The 23,441-nt window shown below is 40.7% G+C and overlaps 2 protein-coding genes across 4 annotated transcripts; both read left to right on the top strand.

Annotated features, from left to right (window-relative positions):
• Positions 1-150: 150 nt before the first annotated feature.
• rnf40 (ring finger protein 40) lies at positions 151-12,561 on the top strand. 3 transcript variants are annotated; one of them, XM_073489092.1, is made up of 20 exons: positions 151-210; positions 706-854; positions 1,008-1,175; positions 1,482-1,791; positions 2,805-3,005; positions 3,161-3,282; positions 3,451-3,597; positions 3,924-3,998; positions 4,139-4,258; positions 4,395-4,574; positions 4,786-4,921; positions 5,317-5,438; positions 5,595-5,860; positions 6,006-6,123; positions 6,277-6,426; positions 9,239-9,451; positions 9,545-9,670; positions 11,099-11,239; positions 11,339-11,440; positions 11,832-12,561. In XM_073489092.1, exons 2-20 carry the CDS (start codon positions 717-719, stop codon positions 12,006-12,008), a joined length of 3,012 nt encoding a protein of 1,003 aa, XP_073345193.1. In that variant the 5' UTR covers positions 151-210; positions 706-716; the 3' UTR covers positions 12,009-12,561. The 3 variants fall into 3 exon arrangements, with proteins under 3 accessions (XP_073345193.1, XP_073345192.1, XP_073345191.1); XM_073489091.1 differs by having other exon boundaries at positions 6,006-6,135; positions 9,242-9,451; positions 11,832-12,110; XM_073489090.1 differs by having other exon boundaries at positions 6,006-6,135; positions 11,832-12,110.
• A 1,511-nt stretch (positions 12,562-14,072) lies between these two features.
• On the top strand, positions 14,073-23,378 carry LOC141015560 (uncharacterized). Its single transcript, XM_073489684.1, has 5 exons — positions 14,073-14,280; positions 19,529-19,627; positions 19,713-19,856; positions 20,525-20,573; positions 21,161-23,378. The coding sequence occupies exons 1-4, from the start codon at positions 14,199-14,201 to the stop codon at positions 20,563-20,565; spliced, it is 366 nt and encodes a 121-aa protein (XP_073345785.1). The 5' UTR covers positions 14,073-14,198; the 3' UTR covers positions 20,566-20,573; positions 21,161-23,378.
• The last annotated feature ends 63 nt before the right edge of the window (positions 23,379-23,441 follow it).

Raw genomic sequence — 23,441 nt, 5'->3', positions numbered from 1 at the left:
TTGTTTTTTTAAATCTTTTCCCGTTTTTTTTGTAGACATTAAGTCCAAGTGGCTACATTTTAAAGCAAATGTTCTCCATAAATTAGTTAATTTGATGTTTATTTATTTGGTTATTTGTTGATTTTTTGTACTATGCGGAAGTACTTTGTCGTCATTTCCGGTAACTTCCCTTGATGCCCTGAGTTACATTTTCAATCGCTTCTTGTGAAGGTTTGTATCGGTTCTATTTGATAGAAAACGAATTATACACGTATGTGCATCTAGAGTTGCCTCACATAATATCTTATGCGTGTAGTGATGGTCAATTAGTAAAAATACTGACCGTCAGTCATTAAATAGGCCGGACAAAGAGCGCCGTTTAGCTTAACAGCTCTCACAGAATTTACGTTAGCATTAGCATCGCTAGCGTTAGCCGGCTTGCTAATGTGCGTTAATCTTGGCAAAATTGCTAAATACAAATTGTCGTAAGCTTTTCCAGCAAGGGCTTGTTTAATAAGAGTTAGCATAGCTGTTCATGACAAGTATTTTTATATGAACACCGCAAGAGCAGTATTCTGAGCCAGTTAAAATCAGTGGCCCTGCGCTTGTAACATAAGCTAACATTAGCTGTCATCAAATGAATGAGTTCTCCATTTTCAAACTAATTCATTGTTTCTTAATGTTGTGTCAAAGCAATTATCTCATGTCATGTGTGTTCTCTTGCAGGGGAAGCAAAGATGTCAGGTGCGGGGGGAGGAAAACGTCCCTCGGGAGGGGACAGCCCCCCTGGCCCACCTGAGAAGAAAAGCAAAAAGGAGGAGAAGACCACCACCACTCTCATCGAGCCCATACGCATAGCTGGAGTCTCTTCTACGGTCAGTCGTTTGGTGTTTACCCTCATTATTTGCAGTTAATTTACTACCACCAAGATCAAGATGACATTGTAGCTCATCTCAAATATTTTTTATCCAACAACAGTTAGGATCTCTAACTTTCCTCACCTTGCTGTCCGTATTTGTTCTGTGCAGGAGGAAATGGACATGAAGGTTCTCCAGTTCAAGAATAAGAAGCTGTGTGAGCGCTTGGAGCAGAGACAGGCAATGGAGGATGAGTTACGAGAGAAAATTGAAAAGTTGGAGAAGAGACAAGCCACTGATGACACCACCCTGCTGATTGTCAACCGCTACTGGTCGCAGGTACTTCTGCACATTTTATTACATTGTTTTTAACCTAATTGTAGTAACTCCCCCAGTTGTAATTTAAGCAAAAACGTAGTGTAAAAAATGTCTGTCAAAACCATCAAACATTTAACATCAGCAAATAAAACTCATGTAAATGTTATCTAATTTTCTGCTTTAACTTGCACTGTGTTCAGTCAGCATCGCTGCAATGGTAGGGAAAGTAGTAAAATATCTTAAAAATTCTGACTTGTTGTACAGAAAATATACCCATGGTAAAACTTTTTGAACACTCCTTTCAATACGTGTGTTTCTGATTTGCAGTTGGAAGAGACTGTGCATGTTCTACGCAAACGTATTGAGCCTGAAGCTCCTGTGAAGCCTATTCCTGCACCACCCTCGGCCCCCCTCCCTGACCCTACGCCAATGGAGGAAGACGTTGTCAATATGACCTCGCCAACGTCTGCTGTGCCTCCACCTCCACTCCCAGAGGCCCAGAATGAGGGGGAGCAGGCAGAACAGCAGCAGGAGGAGCGTCAGGAGGAGCGTCAGGAGGAGCAGCCGCAGCCCCCTCCTCCTACTGGATCAGAAGAGTTGCTGACGCCCACAGAGCCGCCACAGGACTCAGCTTCAGGTTAGCAGGGTTTTTTCTGACCAAGCTGCTCCATCACTGACTGCATTTACGGACTGCAGTAATTTGACGCTCGAAGCTGTAACCTGATTAGGGCTTAACTAATAATTGAAATTTTATCAAAACCACAATATGTCCAAGTGCAATATCCAAAATCGCAGTAGGTGCAATTTTATGTAAAAGGCAGAAGTGGTCACAAAATAACAGTACAAATTAAGCATTGTGATGCTACAAAGATGACCCGGTCCACAAATCATATTCTTCAGATGTAAGGAAACATGTTTGTTTGGTACACCCCCCAGCAAAAATCACATCAACATTATTTTGATATTTTTCAGTGAAAATAAAATGCAAAAATGACACCTGCATGTGAATCGCAATATCTCTCAAAATAATCGCAATATGATTTATTTTGAATATTGTTCAGCCCGAATATAACTTTATTTTATATTGATAGAAATTGGAAGAAAGTGAATACATGGAAATGATCCCACATTCTGTTATAATATGAGCCCCCGTCTGTATTCATCTTAAAACCCTGTCTTTCTATAAGTTAGCTACTGTTTGAAGTTGTTAATGTTTTGCAACTTTTGCAAAAACACTGCTTCAAAACAATCATTTATTGCTTATACATAAGGGTGGATGTAACGCAAACAGCATGTATGTGCTGCAAAATACCAATTAAACATCTGATGGAGTCGTAGTTTGATTAAAGTGATTAGATGTGCAAACAATTAAAGTGACAACACCTGCTGTCAACATGAAGGAAAATGCAGAGGGCTGGTCAAGTTTTATTTATATAGCCCACTTTCACAGATAAAAGTTTACCTCAAGGGGTTTTGAGATGGTAACAATATTACTGAATATGAAAATGTCTTTAGAGACAAGTGAAAACATTTGAGCAGTGTGATAAAGGTATTCCTTTCATGTTTTGATAGAGTCTTTGAAAATTTCCAGCTACTGTAAAGTAACACTGATTGTGACCAACCTCACACATAACCACTTGCTGTGTTCAGATGCATCGCCACCCCCTCCTCCCCTAAGTGAGAATGCCAAGGGTTTCCTGACCACGCTGGAGCACAGCAGCGAGGAGGAGCTCACCCTGCACCTCCAAGACCGCATGCAGTTCAGCAAGGAAGCCATCGCCTGCCTGGTTTGTGTCTTTGACAGGCTGCACAGCCGCATCGATGACATGTGCAAGCAGGTCCAGGCTGCAGGTAACTGTGGAAACATGCTTGTTACTAACTAACTAATTACTTGCTACTAAGTGGGTTTTATGTTATTACAAGTTGCTGGTGTACATAATGTTAGCAGGGTCTTTTGGAGCTTTGTTAGCTCCAATCTAATTTGACACAACTATTTTCATTGGCAGCATGTGAGGACGATAGCCAGTCTGACATCGTCAGCGTGAACCACGATCTTTGGGAGGAGAACATTCGACTGCGAGACCTTGCCACTCTCCTGCAGGGCAGACACCACAAGATGTCCATGGAGGTACAGTGTCCTTGGCACTGTTATTGGGTGGAGAATATTTGTGCATTTGAGTGTCAGAAATAGTCAGAGTATGTGAATGACAAAACTGTAAAAATGTGTGTATGTAGCTATTGCTTTTGGTGTATTCTTGTCACTGCTGACACAGCTGTTGTCATGTCCTTATTGCAGTACAATGAGTTGGTGGACAAGGTGACCAGCTCCGAGACCAAGGTGTCTGAGATGGAGACAACGGTGGAGGACCTGCAGTGGGACATTGAGAAACTCCGCACTAGAGAACAAAAGCTCAACAAACATCTGGCAGAGGCCATGGAGCAGGTATGTTTGTGTGAATGTTTCTGTGTACAGCAGTTGTATCTGTGCCTCTTGATTTAGTGGGTGTGTGCTTTTTATCTGTCCAGGAGGCGTAAGCTCATGCTGTTGTTTCTCTCGTATACATGAGTTGACAGTGATAAGGCGCTGAGCATCAGTGCGCGCCATGCCAGCTGCTCTTATTGATGCACATCTTGCTGTCCATTATTTGCATCAGCTATCTGTACGTGTAGAGAATAAGCATTATCTGTGTGACGTCATAGGATGTGTGTTGCTTTTCTCACGTGTTTGTGCTTATTTCTTTATCTGTGTTCTGTGTTTGCTGTCTGCAGCTAAAATCTGGATACAGCAGCACTGGAAGCTCAGGTGGACTACCTGGAGGCCAGATCACACTAAACATTCAGAAGGTGACGCCCCTTTCCAAGTTGATTTTGTTTTGCATATGTAATTATATATTTATATCTCAGATGCCAGTTTGTCCTGGCAACACAGTGTTTTTATACCATGCCCAATTCTCCTATTTATAACCTGTTCATTTCTGTCGTAGTTTGAGAGTCTCAATGCAGAGTTGGAGCACAACCAGGAGTTGGCCAATAGCCGTATGGCAGAGTTGGAGAAACTGCAGGTGGAACTCCAGGAGGCTGTGAGAGAGAGCGAGAAGCTCAAGGTAAAGTTATCGGTATCTCCAACTGTTGGATGAGAACCATTTGTAGCTACACGTCATTATCAAGAACCCATTTAATATTCTAGAGAAGAGTCATTTTTTCAACCTGTGGCTTCAATATCATCTCCTGATTTTTCAGATGGACTTGCGGAATATTCCAGAAGAGGTTGTGAAGGAGACTCTAGAGTACAAATGTCTGCAGTCCCAGTTCTCCCTGCTGTACAATGAGTCTCTAGGTGTAAAAACTCAGCTGGATGAGGCGCGGGCCCTTCTGCTCACTGCCAAGAACGCCCACCTCCGTCAGATTGAGCACATGGAGGTAAATTTCAATGCAAAAAGGTTGATCTCATAAGAAAAAATAAGTGTTAATTAATTCATGATATCTTTAATTATTAAAACTTGACTGTCGCCAATGTTTCCATACTGTTTGTCTTTACTGTCTTTTGTCCTTGTAACATAAACCTGGACATGTGCATTACTGCCACTGCTTGGCAATAATGTCGACAATCTTTCTCTTCTCAACTTTTCAGAGTGATGAGCTGTCCTTTCAGAAGAAGCTGCGGACTGAGGTCATCCAGCTGGAGGATACCCTGGCCCAGGTGCGCAAAGAGTACGAGATGCTGCGCATCGAGTTTGAGCAGAACCTGGCAGCCAATGAGCAAGCAGGTAAGAAACACATCTTCACATCTATTAGGAGGCTTTGAAGAGGGTTCGAGAAGTCATGCCATGGTGTGGTGCATTACAATATACCTTAATTGTAAATATTTGTAAATCTATGCCTGTATTTAGAGATAGATTATGTATGTCATCAGAGCAAACTCATTAACGTAAAGTACGGTAACTTGAGTATGAATAACAACACACTAATCAGCAGTATTAAGTTTTTACCATCTGTTAGAACAGATATGTCTTAAGGGGAACAGCGCATGTCATGCCCTGTGCACTTGAGTTCATCATTTACAGCAACAGAAAACGTTGAATGACTCAGAACGAAACCACAGGTTGACTCAGAGTCGGCTCTGAATATATCTGTCTCTCATCCTTTGTCTCTGCTTTCTCAGGACCAATTAACAGGGAGATGCGACACTTAATCAGCAGCCTTCAGAACCACAACCTGCAGCTGAAAGGTGACGTGCAACGCTACAAGCGGAAGTTGCGGGAAACACAAATGGAGATCAATAAGGTAGATGACGTGATTCACTGACAAATATTGCTGTGTTTCATTCAGAGTTCTTAGCAACCATCAGTAGTGATGGATTTCCTCTAACCTATGTCACTTTATGTATCATTATCAGTAAAATATAGTAATTCTGAAAAAGTATTTCTTCTTTATCAACAGTTGCGTTGCCAGAGTGGCGACACGGGGGTTCTGATTCTAGAAGAGTCGACGAGCGACAGCTTGGATGTGAAGAAAGAGGAGGACGAGGACCAGGAAGAGGAAGAGGAGAGGAGGAAGGAACTGGAGAGGCAGCGTGCCCGGGAGAGAGAAAGGGAGAGGGAGGCCGAGCGAGAACGAGAGAGGGAGCGTGAGAGAGAGAGGCAGCGCAGCGACGAGCTGAAGAGGAAGGACTCGGACACACTGAAGATGCTCAGAGTAGAACTCAAGTACATCCCCCTTCTACTCAAGTGCACTATCATAACAGCAACAAAATGTTTGGCTGTAATCACACAAAATGTAATATAGAGACACTCGGCTAATGACGAGATTGCTAATGTTAATGTGATCTCTTTGTCTTCTTTAACCCCTCAGGAAAGCCCAGGAGTCCCAGAAAGAGATGAAGCTCTTATTGGACATGTATAAGTCGGCTCCAAAGGAGCAGAGGGACAAAGTGCAGCTCATGGCAGCTGAACGCAAATCTAAAGCTGAGGTTTGTTCTTTGGTTAGTCGTCCTTCCGTCATACTTTTGCACATTTCTTTTTTTGCATGTGAGAAAAAATGTCTTTAGTAGCTGTTAACAACAAAATATTTAAAGAGAAATACAAGTTAAATACAATGCCCAACCCTTTCTCAAACTACCCAGGTGGATGAGTTGAGGATGCGAGTGCGAGAGCTGGAGGAGAGGGAGAGGAAGGAAAGCAAGAAGCTGGCTGATGAAGATGCCCTCAGGAAGATCCGAGTGGCTGAAGAGACCATTGAACATCTGCAGAAGAAACTGGCTGCCACTAAGCAGGTGTTTGTCTTTTTTTTAATTAAGTGTTAATATCATCAAATTTGTAATATGTCCAAGCAGAGCTACAATTTAACTAAAAAAATAATAATAAGTGAAACATCTGACGAAACAGTATTATAATGAAGCATTGCTGCTGAAGATGCCTTGGTCTCCAGATTTAAGCAAACATGTTTGATTGAAACAGACCCCGGCCATTGCGACATCATCGTGATTTTATAGTTTTTCAGTGAAAATGAAAATTGTGATGCAAATTAATCATTCCCACAAATCATGATTCATATAGCAATTATATTATCTGTCATTGTAATATGATTTTTTTTATACCGTATCATTCAGCCCCACTTATTGGTGCATGTGAGTGGAGTAGCAACTCGGACAGCAGGCTGAACATGCTACATCTGTGCTTTAACAAGGGAAAGAAACAACAGCCTCTTCATATTTTTCCTTTATTTTCCAGTAGTGTATTATTATTGTCAGCTTTTACCTGAGGGTGGATTTTTTATTTATTTATTTATTTTTTTTCCGGAAGAATTTAAGAGGCATGAATCATCACCTCTGTTTGAAAAAATGGCAGTTTTAACCCTTCGGGACTGCACCAGATATGAATACAAACCAGCCAGCTGTGTTAATAATAAAAGTAGTGCAATGAGTACCACATTTGCCTAAGAAAGAGCAACTCCTAATCTTAGACACAAAAAGAGGAATTGAAAGCTGACGCTCTGGGCTGGAATTTAAATCTGATCAGCTGGTTGAGTTAATGCTAGCACATTGTAGTATTGCCTTTTTTAAAAACATTTTTCAAGAACTTGGAATTTTTAATTTGTTTTTCATGTTTTTGGGATGTTTTCTTTTTCCTGCTGTTTCTGTCTTAAATGTCAGTTATAAATCTTGTGACGCTCAAAAGCTGGAAGCATGGCAACAGTGTTTTTAGAAAGAGTGAAAAAGAAAACGACTTACCCAGAATCCGGGTTTCTGACTAATTTCCTTAACCTTTTACATGCAAAAATCAACCCTAATCGCATTCTTGCTATGACGGTGTCCTTCTTTTGTTTTAATTATTATCTTCACTCTTAGGAAATGGGCTGATAATTTTGAAACACTTGTTTTCTGCTTGAAACCGCGTCAATATCTTTGTAGTCTTGCTAAATTTACACCGCTTTCTGAACCTGCTAGCAGAGAGAAGGAGTGAGATGCTATGAAACAATCATGTTTGCATTTAAGGGAAAAAAATAGAAGTGAACTAAAAACTCTTTTTGGGTGAGCCACTCTTATAAATTGAAAGTAACACTGTCACATCTGAGCTCACTCACTTGGCTTCACTGTTTTGTAAATGTTGAGGTGCTCTTCAGGAATTTCATTCGAAGTACGTCAAAAAATTGAGGGAAAAAAAGAGCAGATTGTCACAAGATGGGAAAATATGAAAACCATGAACTGACTGGGGTCAAGTGTTGGTTAAACAATGCCACTATAATTCTAAAACCTGAGTAGTGTGTTTAGTGGATACACCCACATTAGAAAATGTAATAATGTCACGATGATACTTATTCATTCAGCTGTTGACCTCAGTGCTACATTGGATATGATCAGTCTTAGGGGCTTATCAGTTAATATGAATCATATTATCTCCAAAGTCACAGGAGGAGTCTTGAGCTTTTGCTCATTGAGTTTATGAACTCTGGCGCAGAGCAAGTAACTGCCCTGAGACCACCTAAAGAATGCAGGTCTCTTTTCATTAGCACTGAGACTGTAATTAAATTAAATGCAGGAAATTACACCCAAATATAAAAGTGTAATGACCTTGTTTTAAGTTGTTTAACTGTTGTTCCATACCATTTTATGAGCTTAAAGCAGACAGATGTTGAGATCTGAACGCCTGCAGCTCCTCATGCTTGGGAGGTCTAGCAGAACATAATTAAAAGAAGGCAAAACACAGTCCTGACTGATACTGACGGATTCTGCTCTTTACTTGTGCAGTCATATCATGTATGAAGTTAAAATGCAGCAACTAAACAGTTTTGGACTCAGATGTGTTTGATTTGTTCCCCTCAGTTTCTGGCTGCCAGAATTTAACTGCGTAGGATGACAGATTGCCAAAACTATCCAATAAACAAGCTACTTGTGAGTTCATGTGACTGTTGTTTATAGGCCCTCATAGGCTTGTGAGTGAACCAAAATGAAGCAAACACAGCAAAGTAAAATTTGGAGCTACATTTGTAGGATAGAAAACAGACCAGGTGCGATTGCACCTTGAGATGCAGAGTCATAAATAGGCCAATGAAGGTGTAATGAATCACATCAGTTTATGTGACGACAGCACACTAAACTTTAACAACTTTGAACATCTGTGATTCTTCGTACCAAAAGATACAAAAGAGTTGGAACTGTATTATTGATTCAGGTTGATATGATGCTTTTTAATTTAAAGAATTGTAGTACTTTGGTGAGCCAAATGATCAGATATTCTTGTTGTGTAGAAATGATATGTTGTAGTTTATGTAGAAGCAATAAGGAAGAAGTTAGGAAGAGAACTTCTGGTGATTCCTCATTAAATCTGGGGAAAAAAAAAAAAAAAAATTGGAAACATGCAAACATTTTTATTTCCTACACATGGATTAGTTTGAGTTGTCTTCGGATCATTATCTAGAAAGAAGCATGGTAGTATTGGCGAAATATGACTTCGAATTAAAACTTCTCCAACTGTGCTGCACAGCCCCAACACGTACTTTATATAAATATCTCCAAATGGTGATGACGTTAGGACCCCCCTGTTTTTAATCCAATATCGTTGATTTTGGCACCTGTGTCTCTCGAGGAGGAGGAAGCCCTGCTGAGCGAGATGGATGTAACGGGCCAGGCCTTCGAGGACATGCAGGAACAGAACAGCCGGCTGCTGCAGCAGTTACGGGAGAAGGATGATGCCAATTTCAAGCTGATGAGTGAGCGAATCAAATCCAACCAGATCTACAAGCTGCTGAAAGAGGAGAAAGAAGAGTTGGCTGACCAAGTTCTCACATTCAAAACCCAGGTGACGTGTAATTTCTTAACCTGGAAAATGTAACACTGATGGATTTTCCTTGTGTGGGGAAAGTGAAGTATTAACTGTGCTGTCACTCTCCAGGTGGATGCCCAGCTGTTAGTTGTGCAGAAGCTTGAAGAAAAAGAAGGCGTCCTCCAGAGCACGCTCGCTGCTCTGGAGAAAGAGCTGTCTGTCCGGACACAAGCACTAGAACTCAACAAGAGGAAGGTAAGACGAGACGAGCCATTGATCATATTGTCAGTTAACATTTGCTAATTACTGGATGATTTGATTGCTCCCAGATGATGTCAGAACAGAAACGACAAGCAGCGTCATAAGAGCAGATCCTCTTATGATGCTGCAATAGCAGGTGCCAAAAGTCGTATTCATGCACATCATCGTTATGGTGTGTTCAGGTGCTTGTGAAAAGTTATGACATCCAGCATTTATGGGGTTGTTTCCACAAAACATTGCATTAATGAGCTTCATTGTTTGCAAATTAAACCCACCATCTGTCCTGATTCCCACACTTTTCAATTTTTTCAATTAGTTTAACTGGCAATAAACAAGTTTTTTGCTTGAACATATAATTACAAAGTAAATGTTGATTGCACCATGCAATGGTTATATAATGCAGGCTGGACTGGCGTTTGTTGGTTCCCTTTAAACCTTGTTTTTTTACTATGCTGTTTTGTCTGAGAGCGACCTGGTTGTCTTTGCAACGGCTGCTGTTGTAGTTGTCTGTTTGCATGCAGCTGGTAAAGCGTGCACCCCATGCACAGAGGCTGTGTCCTTGCTGTAGCGGCCCAGGGTTCAAATCCCACAAGTGGCCCTTTGCTGCTTCATCCCCCCCCCTCTCTCTCTCTCATCCCATTTGCTGTCACTCTTCAGTTGAATTGTATATTAAAGCTGTGAAAAAGGCTGAAAAAGGACAAAAAATAATAGTAATTATAAAAAAAGACTGCCATTCTGCCACTCTGCCCACCAGACAGGTCTCTAGTCAAAATTTCTATCGACCCATCGTCGCGGGGACAATACCAACAGGACAAAAGGCATTTTTGGATGTATTGTATGTATAATGCTAACATTTTAACTAAAAATGATAAATGATAGTAAAGTAAAGAAACAACATGTTTGGAACGGTTTAACTTTACTTCAAGATGGTTAAAACTGTTTTTCGGGACAGTTAAAAAAAAGTTAGTCTGGAGTCCTGAGGCTTCTGAGGTCATCTTCTTACTTACGCAAATATACTGCTTGAATTCTTTTTTGCACATTTGATTTTATTTAAACTAGTAGGAACAACCGTAAATAATCAAATGAAAACCTAACAGAAAACACAAAAGTGGCTGCTGACTTTAACTGAAACCAGTCATTGCCTGGGAGCCATGAAGAGGTTCTGAAAAACATGGTACTATGTGGAAAATGGTTGTCAGAGATGGAAAACATACACAATCTCCAGCAAATAGGTTAAAACACGCAAAAAGGTGCTGTTGTTTGAGTTACCGTAGTGCAGGGCTGGATCTCAAAAGCACAAAGAACAGACTCTGTGTGTCAGGTTTTATCCAAGCTTACTGTACCCCCGCCACTTTACAGCTCAGGAATCTCATCATTAGGTTGTTTTTTTATTGAGTGCGTCCGGTTCCTTCCCTGCTGCAGGCGGTGGAGGCTGCCCAGCTGGCAGAGGACCTGAAGGTGCAGCTGGAGCACACGCAGGCCAAGCTTAAGGAGATCCAGGTCTCTGTGGCTGAGAACCGCACTGCCCGGGAGAGGGAGAGCAGCAACCTGAAACGAGCACAGGTATGTTGAGGGATGTCACTCCAAAGTATCTAAACCCCTGAAGTCAGAAGATCTAATGCGGAGTCTGTCTCAAACTATCTTTTTCTGTTTTTCTTCTAGGAGGATCTGTCCAGGTTGAGACGGAAGCTGGAGAAACAGAAAAAGGTGGAGGTTTACTCTGATGCTGATGAGATCCTGCAGGAGGAGATCAACCAGTACAAGGTGAGAAAGAGAGAACACAGGTCTTGTGCAGAGAAATTTATGACTTTAATCAACTTCTGTTAGCAGCGAGGGAGTAATAAAAATACCAACAGCTTTCTGGCACAATCTGCAGTGGACTGTTGCAGACAGAGTTAGTGAAAATGTAATATGTCGTAGTGCAGAATACTACACATTTTGTAATTAGCTTGATTGGCTGAAAAAGGTCAGTTTTTCATTCATGTGTATGAGCCAGAAAGTGAGCTCAAACCTCCACATTGTGCCTTCGGGATATCAAGAATCTTCCTCGTTACACCCTCAAATGTTAACTGTAATACCAAACGGTGGATCGGGGTAATAACAGTGTTGGCAAGGAAACATTTGGCTCAAATATAATATATTTATCTGTCTCCAGGCCAAGCTGCGCTGCCCCTGCTGCAACACACGAGACAAGGAGACGGTGCTCACCAAGTGTTTCCACGTGTTCTGCTACGAATGTCTCAAGATGCGTTACGACACCCGGCAGAGGAAGTGCCCCAAGTGCAACTGTGCCTTTGGAGCCAACGACTTTCATCGCATCTACATCACCTAATTCACAGAGGGACGGAGGAGTGAAAAGAGAAATGAGTAGACAGAACCAAAGGAGGAAAAAGGATAGAGATGAGACAAAGGAACTGAAGATTTATTCAAAGGGGCAGACGTTTTGTCTCCTTGTTTTAAACTCTCTTTGGAAAGACTTGTTTTACCGCATCATCACTACCTGGTGATTTAATTTGGTGACCAAACAGATAGTGATGCACCTGACTGAGAGTGTTGTGCTGTAGTTAATAAACACAGTTGTTTGTGCACACAGTGATATTCTTACATGTTGAGCTGCTCTGCACTGTTTTCCTGTCCTTGTCATTCTTGCCATGTTAAACAGCCCCTTTTTTTAAAAGAAAAACTGACTGGGCCCACTTTTAAACATTTCTTTAGCTTTTTTTTTTTTTTTTTATGTATTGAAAAACTTGGAAATAACTGCAGTGGTACATAGTTGATTGTCCCTGAAGCATTTTCTCTGAATTGTTTTGTCCTGCTGGAAATCCTGTAAAATCGGTGAAGCTGAAATCGAAACATCAAAATTAAAAGAAACCATCATTTACAGACATGAGGATTGCATGTGTGAAACTAAATATGTTTCTAATCTATAAACTACAACAGCCAGAATTGTCTCAACTTCTCAAGTCAGGGTATTATGTTAACAATGCCTGAGAAACGAAAGCTAGTTTGGCACACAGTCAGCACATACAGGACTGTTTGGATCACCTTGGGCAAGGTCCTCTGTGTGTGTTCATCCTGTTGCCATGGTTCCTGCTGGAGAGTTTGACACAACATCTGCAGCTTATAGTGCCTCATTACTGATGAAATCACTGCAGTGGAAAGTCGGCTCATATGGGTGTCCTTAGTGGGCTGAGCTGCTCCAGGTCCTCGAAGACCGCTTCGCTAAAGGTTAGCCGTGACAGTCGAGTACAAAAACATCTGTTTAACAACATGCTTCAAACCTAATTGAGCCAATGAAACTCCTTCTCCTCTGCTCTGATGATGTGAACTATTTACTGGGAGGTTGGTTAGCGTCTGTTTGACGTTAGCTCTTGTGGGAAAGGCAGTTCACACCATGTAGCTCACACATAAAAAGTTCCAGGCTGGAGGAAAAGAGTGAATATGTGAAAAAGAAAAGTTTTATCAGGCATTTGGGAACAGTGAAGTCAGACTGCTGGCAAAAATAAGAATAATGTGATGGTAAAAACATATTTACTCATGAATGTGCATAAATAAATGAGTAGTTTTCACTTTGTGCTTTAATTGATGATTTGTATGCCACACAGCAGATGTTGCCGTAGTAACTGATGTTCCTCATCAATAAATGAGACAATACTGTGACACAGGGCCAACCTGATAGCACTCCAGGCATGCGTCCACTGGCTTTGTTATTGCATATTTGTGCTGCAGCAGGCTACACCCAGACATTAATAACACCACCCTGCGTCAGGGACACTATTCAAATGTTAGTTTCCAAAAAAAAAAAAGAACCACCCACCACAGTTGTTTTGTATCTACAGAGGGCACTCAAGCATTTCCAGATAACACGTATCTAACTTTTAACTTTGAGCAGACTCTCCCAAAAGGCTTCAAAAGGCAGGATTTTTCTAGAGAGTGTCATCTGTTTTTGCCTCAGTTGCTGTTCCTCTCTCTCTCTGTATGTGTGTGTGTGTGTGTGTGTGTGTGTGTGTGTGTGTGTGTATGGGACCCTCTCTCATGCCAGAGACTTGTGTTTTTTGGCAGGGGGGAGAGAATGACGTCGACAGGCGTGGTAATAACAATGAGAACACTATTAAGTCCAGACTACACAAGCGCACTGCTACAAGGACAAAAAAGCCTCCAGGGTGTGGCACTTAAATATATGAAATAGTAGTGAAACTCTCATACCTGAGGTGGTTTGATTGAAACTTTCACTTGAAGCGAATCAAATGAAACCACACACACACACTGGTAGAGGAGTTTCCTGTGAGTCTGCCGGGGAGTGCGCACAAGAGAATCCGAGCACTACAGTACATAGGAAATGACTCATAGGAGTTGAACTGTTAGCGTGGGTGTGTGCGCTATTAAAACAAGGCGCAGACTCCTCCGGGTGACTCACTCTGATGCTCGCTTTTCCATGCTGAAGCCCAGCAAGGACTGTTAATCAGATGAACTTTCGGGAATTGTGTAGCCGACAGCGAGCAGCTTTTCACCCGCAGACATCATGGCTTCAAACGCTCTCTGCGCGCTGTGCGGACTTATTATAGCGGCCGTGACCAATTTCTATGGTGTGAGCGCAGAGAAAAGTAAGTCAGATGAGTTTTTTTTTTATTCTAACAACAATATTGTTTTTGTTCACAGATGTCATATTTATGACTTCATTGCTTTTTTTAAAAAAATTCTCATGTCTGCATTTGATTCTTGGGCACTTTTCTCTCTGTGAACATGGATTACACTGCTTTAATCTGGTCCTCCTTATAATACTGGAGTCAGATAGTGTGTCTGCTTACAAAGCCGCTTCCTTTACCAGCTGCATTTCTCACCGGTTCCGCATTCCGATCGCCTTATTTCACCCCATCCATCCGCGCCCCAGGGTGAGCAGGACAGGCCACATGGAAAGGGTGCACTGCCTGTGTCCGTTCAGCAGAGAAGATACACTTTTAACTGTCTCTCAAAAGAAGAGGAGGAAGAAGAGGGAAAAAAAGAAGAGGTTTGGACTTTGTTTCCATAGCCGTCTGAAGTTTGGATTTAATCCCAGTGGAGAACACCAGACTCAGATTGCACTGAGAACACAAAATCTTGAATAATTGCATGTGTGAGGACCGTTTCCTCAGGCCCGTGAGTTAACAAATTCATTTTAACTCACCAAACTCAAAACATGCTCAGTCTAGATATCCTCCCGTGTGAAACCATCTCTACATCTGGACATCAGCTGCCGGTCCACCCACCCCCTTCTAGTTTATGACAAAACACAGCAATCCCCCACACCCAAAAACACCCTTTGTCAGGCTAGGTGCTGAGGTTTTGCCAAGGTCTTCTTTGTCAGGAGGAGAAAAGTTGCTCTGAGCTTCTTCTTGTTCCCAGATTTTAGATGTAAACTTCACTCCCCCCAAAAAATTATTTCTTTCTCAGTCTATCAGTTAAACTCAAGCTCAGAAACTTGGTTGACATATAATCAGTTCAATCTGTGGTTTCATGTCTTCTTTGAGCAACAACAAGCTCCACTTCTTAGATGTGGTCTGGTCAGAGGTCAGCCAGCAGTCAAGGTTCACTTCCCTCTGCTGACCCTTTGAACCCAGCCGGACTCTCAGGATGATGCAGGGCTGAAATCTCCCAGATAAATACTTACAAGAACTGTGACACATTTTTACTCTGACCACGACTATAAAGTGAGTCAGCCCGGCTCTGTGGGCGGGGTGGCTGTGGAGGACGGAGAGTCTCTGGGGGCCTGAGCATGTGGCTGTAACATAACCAGAGAGTTAGAGGTCAAAATGCCTCAAACATGAGTTTTGCAGCAGGTGCCTTTTGGCTGCAGCTGGTGTAGCAATGACCTGTGCTAAAACACCCATATAGCACACCCACCTGTGGATCTCATGTTTTGGAAATGTCATTCCGGGTCTAAGGTTCACTTCTTTATGGATGTTGAACAGTTATACAATTAAAGGGGCAATTAATTCTATTAAAGGGGCAATTTAGTATTGCATACCCATAAAGTTTAGAATACACAAGCGACAAATTTAAGAAAAGAAAAGTCAACTTCAAACCAGTGGAGCCTGAGATATACTGACTTTTGGTCATGTGTCACACACTGGACCCTACATTTCCCATAATGCAACTTAATTGCATCTTTTGTTAGACCCTCCTTGCCTCCTAAATGTCTTTCAAACTCCGTACTTCCAGTGTGTCACACAGGCTTTCTGTTAAAAGGTCTTACGATCAAGCCAATCCAATGACATCACTTTGACATCATCAGGCTTACTCACACTTGGTCCCTCCAGAGCCACAGAACAGGAGACTTTGTTCAACTGTCTTCACAGGATGAGTCAAACTCCTCCTCCAGTTTTAACTCCTCGGTTGTGAGGATTTTCTGCTTTTCCTTGTCTTGAGTGATAGTAAACTAAAACCTGTGGAAATACAAAAGAGGCTCATTTATAGAAGTAAGATCAGGCTTTGGGACATTTTTACCCATGTTCTTATGCTTTAAAGGCTGAATGATTCATTGTGGAAAAAAACAGGTGATTAATAAATCATGAATGTTATTGTTAGTCAGAGTCCTAATTCACCAGTGGCAGGAAGTGACTTATCTACTTATACTTGAGAATTTCTCCATGTTAATTTATATTTTTACCTCCTCCATATTAGTGGTAAATATTTTCACATCTCACTGAATTTATCAGACAGCTACAATTACTAGTAACTTAAATAAACATACAAAAAGCTTATTAGAGGAGACCTATTATTCTTTTTCGTTGTTTTCCTTTCCTTCAGTGTGTTATAAAGGTTCTTCTCTATGTAAAAGGTCTTGAAAGTTAAAAAGCTCAAAGCCCACACCAACAGAAGCTCCTTTCTCCCACAGAAAACACTGCTCCTGAAACACCTTGTCAGTAGTCCCGCCTATAATTCTGTAACTTTGTGACATCACACTACGTCACCATGACACACATTTGCATAATTTATGCCTAGTGGCTAGTTTGGCATGTAAGAATTGATTTGGCACAGCTGCTCTGTTGTTGCTAGTAATACTGGCTCAGGTGTGTGAGCTGACCAATCAGAGGAGACTAGATATTCAGGAGGGGGGTCTTAAAGAGACAGGAGCTAAAACAGAGGGGGAATACAGAGCTGCAGCACTGGACAGCATGAGAAAACTGATGTGTTTTTTGAGCACTAAAGCATGTAAACCTATTCTCGCAGTAACCTAAAATAAAATTATGAATCTGAAAATTAGCATAATATTCATCCTTTAGAATAAATATAACAAGCTTGTTTGGATGGTAACCCTTCACAAAAAAAGCAGTTTCTAGTTGGGACCCTTGTCATGTTGCAGATGTTTATGATGTGTGAGCTGTTCCACCATTTCCCCCAGAGACATTTCCCCCCTTACACTTCTCACATGGTTTCACTTAAACAACCATTAGAGGCTTAAAGAGGCAAATCAGCTAATATTTCACAAAGATTTAAGAAAAGTAAAAAAAAAAAAAAAATTACTAATTTAAAATGTCTTTCCCACCCTGTCAATCATCTTACGACCCTCCAGATTTATGGTGTGACACTTTGGGGCGGACCCAAACCCTGGGGTGAAGGCCACTGAAATATACTGCTGTACTGTAAAATGTTACATTGATGCATCAGTATTAGCAATCTAATAATGTAATATCTAATAATATATAAGTCAAAGATGCCATTTTTCAGAATAAGAGTACTTTTCAAACTTAAGTAAGTAACATTCATCTCATCTGCATAAGTACTTCTACTAAACTACTACTTAATGCAGCACTTTCTTTAGAGTGTTGTATTAGTAAATAACCACTGAATGTCCTTGTCACAGTGTTCAGACCACTGCTATATAGCCTACAACTCACTGATACTTGACCTTAACTCATGCAGCTTTAAGTGCAGCACTGTGTTCAAGCTTGAATATTTACACTGAACAAAGAGTCATCATCATTTTATCGGTCAAATATCTACAGATGATTTCCGCCTTTCAAAAATCTGCAACACCATCACGTCTGCTACAGTTTCACACATCTTGATAGCATGACTTTGTCCTTTAATTTTGATGAGTCTGATGTGACAATACCAGTAACCTGTTGTTGTTGTCATTAAAGCGACCACAGTTTCCTTTAACACATTCATTTAATCGCTTTTAATCTACGTCAAACTCGCTTCTCTGATAGTTTTGGTACTGTTTTCACTAAGCAAGGTTGAATCTGAGAGTTACCACAAATGATGACTCAATTTAGACTTTGGGTGGTGCCTTGTTTAAGTAGACACAAAAGAAGTTGGCCATGCAAATTCATGTGTGACACTGAGGAGGAAGAGAGATTATCATCATTTTACCCATCAAATGTCTGTAGACTGTTTCCTTGTTACACTATCTGTGGCTTTGTCATGTATGCCGTTGTTTCGTTCATCTTATTAGGTTGTGATTTTGTTTTGTAGATGTGTTTTGATGTCATTACTTCATCCCTGACTTTGGGGTATTTATGCATACGTGCCTGTTCTTAACCGAAGCCAGGATGTTAAACCTGCAGAGAAAGCCTCACACGATTAAAACACTAAAACAGTCTCAACACTGAGCTTGTTATCGGCGTTAACTGTGTCACATCTTCAGGCTAATTCCTTTCTTATCTTTTGGGAAGTGCACAGCTTTAATTGTTCAGCTGTCTGGCTGCCATAAAAAGAGATGAAGCTTTCCATTGTGTCCACACAGAGGTAGACATTTTCTCTCCGTCGACTTGTTTCTCACAGACACGTTACTTCGTTCTCTGGAAGCCGCACACGTACGCAGAAGAACCAAAACAATTCAGAGGAAGCACTCACTGTGAAAACACATCCTGCTCTTCACACACTGCCTGCCTGCCCCATTCGCGCGCCAGAAGTTACCCAGTAATTCTCTCTCTCATGAAATCGAGTTGCATCAGCAGTCTGACCCACAGGAATTTCCCAGTTTTAGTTTATGAGAAGAAGAAAACCACACAGTTCCTCCTCACGTGTTAAGCTCAGGTCACACCTTTTACTGTACGAGCTGATTCCAGCTGAGTTTCTCATGGCAGTCACCTGGTTATAGTTTATTTTCTTTTTATTCAGGAAGTTTGGTTGGTTTCTAAAACATTTGCGTCAGTCTCCAGGGGCATAGCACAAACGTTTGGACTTCTCTGTGAGCCCCTCTCCGCATCCATACCTATTCATACTAGAATCTTCTACCACTTGTACATCGAAATTGTCTCAGGTTTTGTTTTCTCCTTGTGTTTCACATTCATCATCAGGAATGTGCTGGAAAATAGGGAACAGTAGAAAGTAGCAGATCATATACCCCACCAGACTACGTCCAAAAGATGTTAAGAATAATTAAGTAAGTAATAACATTTGGGTTTGGCACTTTTTTTTTTTTTTACCAGAGCTGATGGTTGAAGTAGCTAAGGAATGGGACGTCATGTTTCTTTCTCATCTCTGTTTAGCTTTGCACATGGGCAATACTGATCACAGGCTGATCACCCAGTTGCTGTGTTTCCATCACAGCCAATCGGAGGTGGAGACGATAAACACCTGTGACTACTGCAGAGTCATTAGACACAGGAGTAAATGCTGATTGTACCCATTCACATTACAGACAAAAGGCAGATGTTAGTGGATATTAGTGTGTTTTTTGTCCAGTGTGAAGGGGGTATTAGTGGGTCCTGTATATTCAGTCCCCCTTTTCCTCTTAATTTTACATCCACATCAAAGCATTTCATAGGGTTAAGCAGTGTGAAATAAACCATTTGACTTTTTGCTTCCCAGTAAATCACTGAAGAACTGACTAACAGATGATCTCTGATGTGTTTCTGTGTGCAGGTCAGTGCCGCAGTTCAGAGTTTTGGAACTCAGATTTGGATCTTTGTTTGCCGTGTACATCATGCAAGCAGTACCCAAAGACCCCGTCATGCAACACATGTAAGGCGGTGACTCAGATCTGACATTACTGTGGTATCCCTTCTTTCAGAGCTGCAGCTTATGTTGTTTTTGTGTTTGTCAACAGGCAAATCTGTGGAGGAGACACCTGATGTGTGGAAACTGGCGGCCATCACCAGCTTCTCAGTGCTGGCTGTGGTGCTGGTCAGTGCCGCGTTGATTATTGGGGTCATGGTGCATCGACGCAAGTCACACAAACGGCCTCTACGTGGTGAGATTCTTTAAACTTGAAATCTGAGATTGGTTCACAACACTGCTGCATACGCTGAAATCCCAGAAATAAAAGGTTTTCTTCAATTTGGGGTAAAAACCTTATTTGTTACTAAGACTAAGGGAGAAGATTACTTTGGGCTTGAGTAATACTTTAAAAATCAAGTCATGTCCCTGGTGCAGAGTGATTCTCGGTAAACTGGAGCACACTGCGTTCACTTCACTTTTTTTGGTATGAGGGCTGTGCAGCTGTGTCACAAAGCATCAAAAAGTGGCAAAGAAAATAAGTTTTATCTGTTCCCTTATTTTCAGAGACTATTGCATTTGGGTTTTTTTTCACATGTCACAGTTGAAAAAGCACATGTGCAAACAGTTACAAGAACGACGGCTGAATTCCATTAAGCTGCTTCAGTTTAAGGGTCCTGGCTCTGTGCATGTTGGCTCGCTGTCTTCCTCATTATTGGGACACTTAAATAAAACAGAGCCATCATGAATGTTATTGTTAGTGTTTTTCCCAATATGACAAGTCAAGACTGTCTGCTGTGAATAAGGCCTTATAGAGGCATTTTGGATAAACAATGTGTTGTTTATCTAAAATGCCTCTATAAGGCCTTTTTGGTATGGGAAAAAAATGCTTACTTTCTTCTTGATTTTTTTTTTTTTTTACAGAGCCCATTGAAGAAACTGCAGGGCCACTTTATCAACTTTAAACATTTCAGTAAGTATAATTTAAGCTTCAACCTGCAGTATACGGAGCCATTTTATGTCTTCTTTCAGTTGTTTTTGTACATTTTACAAACAAACAAGTCCCCATCTAATCAGTTGTGTTGGAGAATGCTACAACGCTGTTTTGCTGTGAATGACTGAATTATCATTTTTTGGTGAACTTATCCTTTAAGTGTTTGCTTTGACTTGTTGGAGACTTGATAGCTGTACAAAGTATAACATGTTTAAAGTAAAGACTGCTTTTTAAATGTATTTGAATAGATTTAGCCTATAACAATTACTACAAAGCTCTAAGAGTAGTTCTAAAAAAAAGTATTTTAGACGAGGACGTTGGATCAAAACTCTGTGAAAGTACAAACAAAAAAGGGATATGAATTTTGTAAATGAAAAGATAATATTTTTAGCCAGTCAAGACCTAGATAAAGTGACAAGTGATCGACAGTGTGCATGATTTTTTGGTTCCTTCACACTAGATTCAGAACAAAGCCAGATTAAAGTGTGAATGTTTGTTGTAAATTGCCCACAATTCAACATACTGTAATGAAAAAGATAACTAAATGACTGTCATGGCCTCCACAGCCTCATCATCCTCTGGAAACCGATGTGACAGAACCACGGAGTGACTGGTTCAAAGCCGGACGGAGAAAACTCTGGACCATGAACTGTATACTCTGACTGCAGAGTGTCTCTTGACCAGAATCGGACCATTTTAATTTATGAGACTCTTGAGTGAACGAGACATGCTCAGTTCTCACGCTCAGTGTAGGTCCCACAGTGACCACGGGACCTACAACAAGCAACTCTCACACCTCTGTAGGGATAGTAACATTTCATTAGTGGTATCATTTCACAGATTTTGTGTGCCTTAATGTTCCATTTAGAAGAGATTTTGATCTGGATGACCTCTGCTGATTTACAGCTGTTTGATTCAGAAGTAAGATAAAACTCCAGTCCTTTCTTCAGAGAGAGGGATGCTTTTCAAATCCTGTAGTATCGTGCTGTTTGCCAGCAGGACTCCATGAATGTAACACAGCTACTGCTGCCTGCTGGGCTGCAGTTTGATCTCCAGCACGTCGGTGGGGTTAGACGGGGTCATTCTGCTGGTCATTTAACACAACAGCCTCTTAGAGATAAATCACCATGTGACCAAGGCATACTGTTAGGCACATTAAGGCCGTTTGAATGTAGCTACTTTTACAGAAATGTGTTTTAGCTTTGACCCTGCCAGTACCTCGGTGTACCTGTTCTTTTAGTAGTCTCATACAATAATGCTGTCGATTAAAGGAGCAAACTGTATAATAACCATCATTCACTAAATGGTAAATTAATAAATAATTACACTTTAGTTAAAGGGGAAATATGCAGTTTTGGAGAGGAAATTCAAACTCAGAGTTTTAATATTTACAATATTAATGAGGTAATAATACAAACTCAACAATTTATTATTCCAATAACTGAATAAACAAACTGTTCTCAGAGGAAAATAAGGTCCCCAGAACACTGTTTGAAGCTAGAAAGGTGGCAGGGTCCGCCAAATATAAACAAACAGTATGAAATTGTGTTGTTCTTTAAGGTTAGTTTGTTTATTCAGTCATGAAAACAAAGGGAGTTTGTTTATTTAGTTTGTTTAGGCAGAAAATTCAGTCAGTGAAGATCTTTCGCTTCTTTCTTCCCAAAACTACATACTGCACCTTTAATAGCAAACACACAATGAAATGCTTTATAAACCATTAATAAGCAATTGTAAAGGTTTATAAACATTAGTTGCAACTAAACAATAAACAATTGCTTTTTTGCTAACAGTGAAACAACTATTAACTAAAGTTCAATTAACTATATTTTACCATTTATTGATGATGGTGATTATAAAGTGTTACCAACTGTATTCAGTCATTGTTACTGGGTCTTTTGAGACCAAAACAGACCCTGTATTGCAGGTCATTACAACATTGTCTTGTCTGTTTTAATGTTACTAGGTTTTAGGAGACGTTAGCTGCATTTTTCTCTGTCACCACCCCAGAATCCACACGTTACCATCCCAGCACTTGTAGGACAGGATGTTTGCAACACTAGACATACAATCCCAAACTGCTAACACATGGGAATGTAGCAAGGAATGTACTGTAAGTGAAGAAAATTTGACACCTACTGTACACTGTTTTAGGTGGAGCTATACACAGTCTCCATGCTTACTAACTCTAGACCTGTCATTTCAGGTCTACAACAAGGCAAACAGATATGCGTCTGTTTGTAATTTTGTGAGGGATCGAAAACCAGCAAGAACCACGATGGGCAGGGTTGTTGTTTTCCACTTGTTTTTTATAGTTCAAGATGTTTTTTATCTTCACAACATCATGCAGTATGTGGTTACTGAGATATTTTATGTGACTGACAAAGTTTCAGGTCATATTTTGGATCTGTCTGCTTGTGGGTAAACTGCCTTTCCCTCTGGCAGCAAAATCACTTCAAATACAGATACTTCCTCTTTTCGTTCCATTTTTCTTTTATTTAGATTTTTCTATTATTTATTTTAAAGTATCTTGCAGTGTTGTTTTGCATCAACTGCAAGTGACAAGCACAGTTTTAAAGGGACTCCAGTGAAGATTTGTGTTAAACTTCCACCAGGCCAGCCGACGATGATACTGAGCAATAACTAACATTTCCTGCTTTTTTCTCTTGCTTTCTATTTCTTATTGTATATACTGTACATGCACTGGCTTCTTTTACTTAATGCAATCTTATAAAATTGCTTTGTGTACCAAATGTATTTTCACAATAAAACTGACAATTTCTGATAGTAATGCAAGTCTTATTGATGAACAAACTACAAAAATAGTTTCTTCTTAAAACTCCACCAATT

Source organism: Pagrus major, chromosome 20 (genome assembly GCF_040436345.1).
Source record: "Pagrus major chromosome 20, Pma_NU_1.0".
NCBI lineage: Eukaryota > Metazoa > Chordata > Actinopteri > Spariformes > Sparidae > Pagrus > Pagrus major.
Note: the sequence above shows the minus strand (reverse complement) of the source record. Positions and strands in the feature narration are given on the sequence as shown.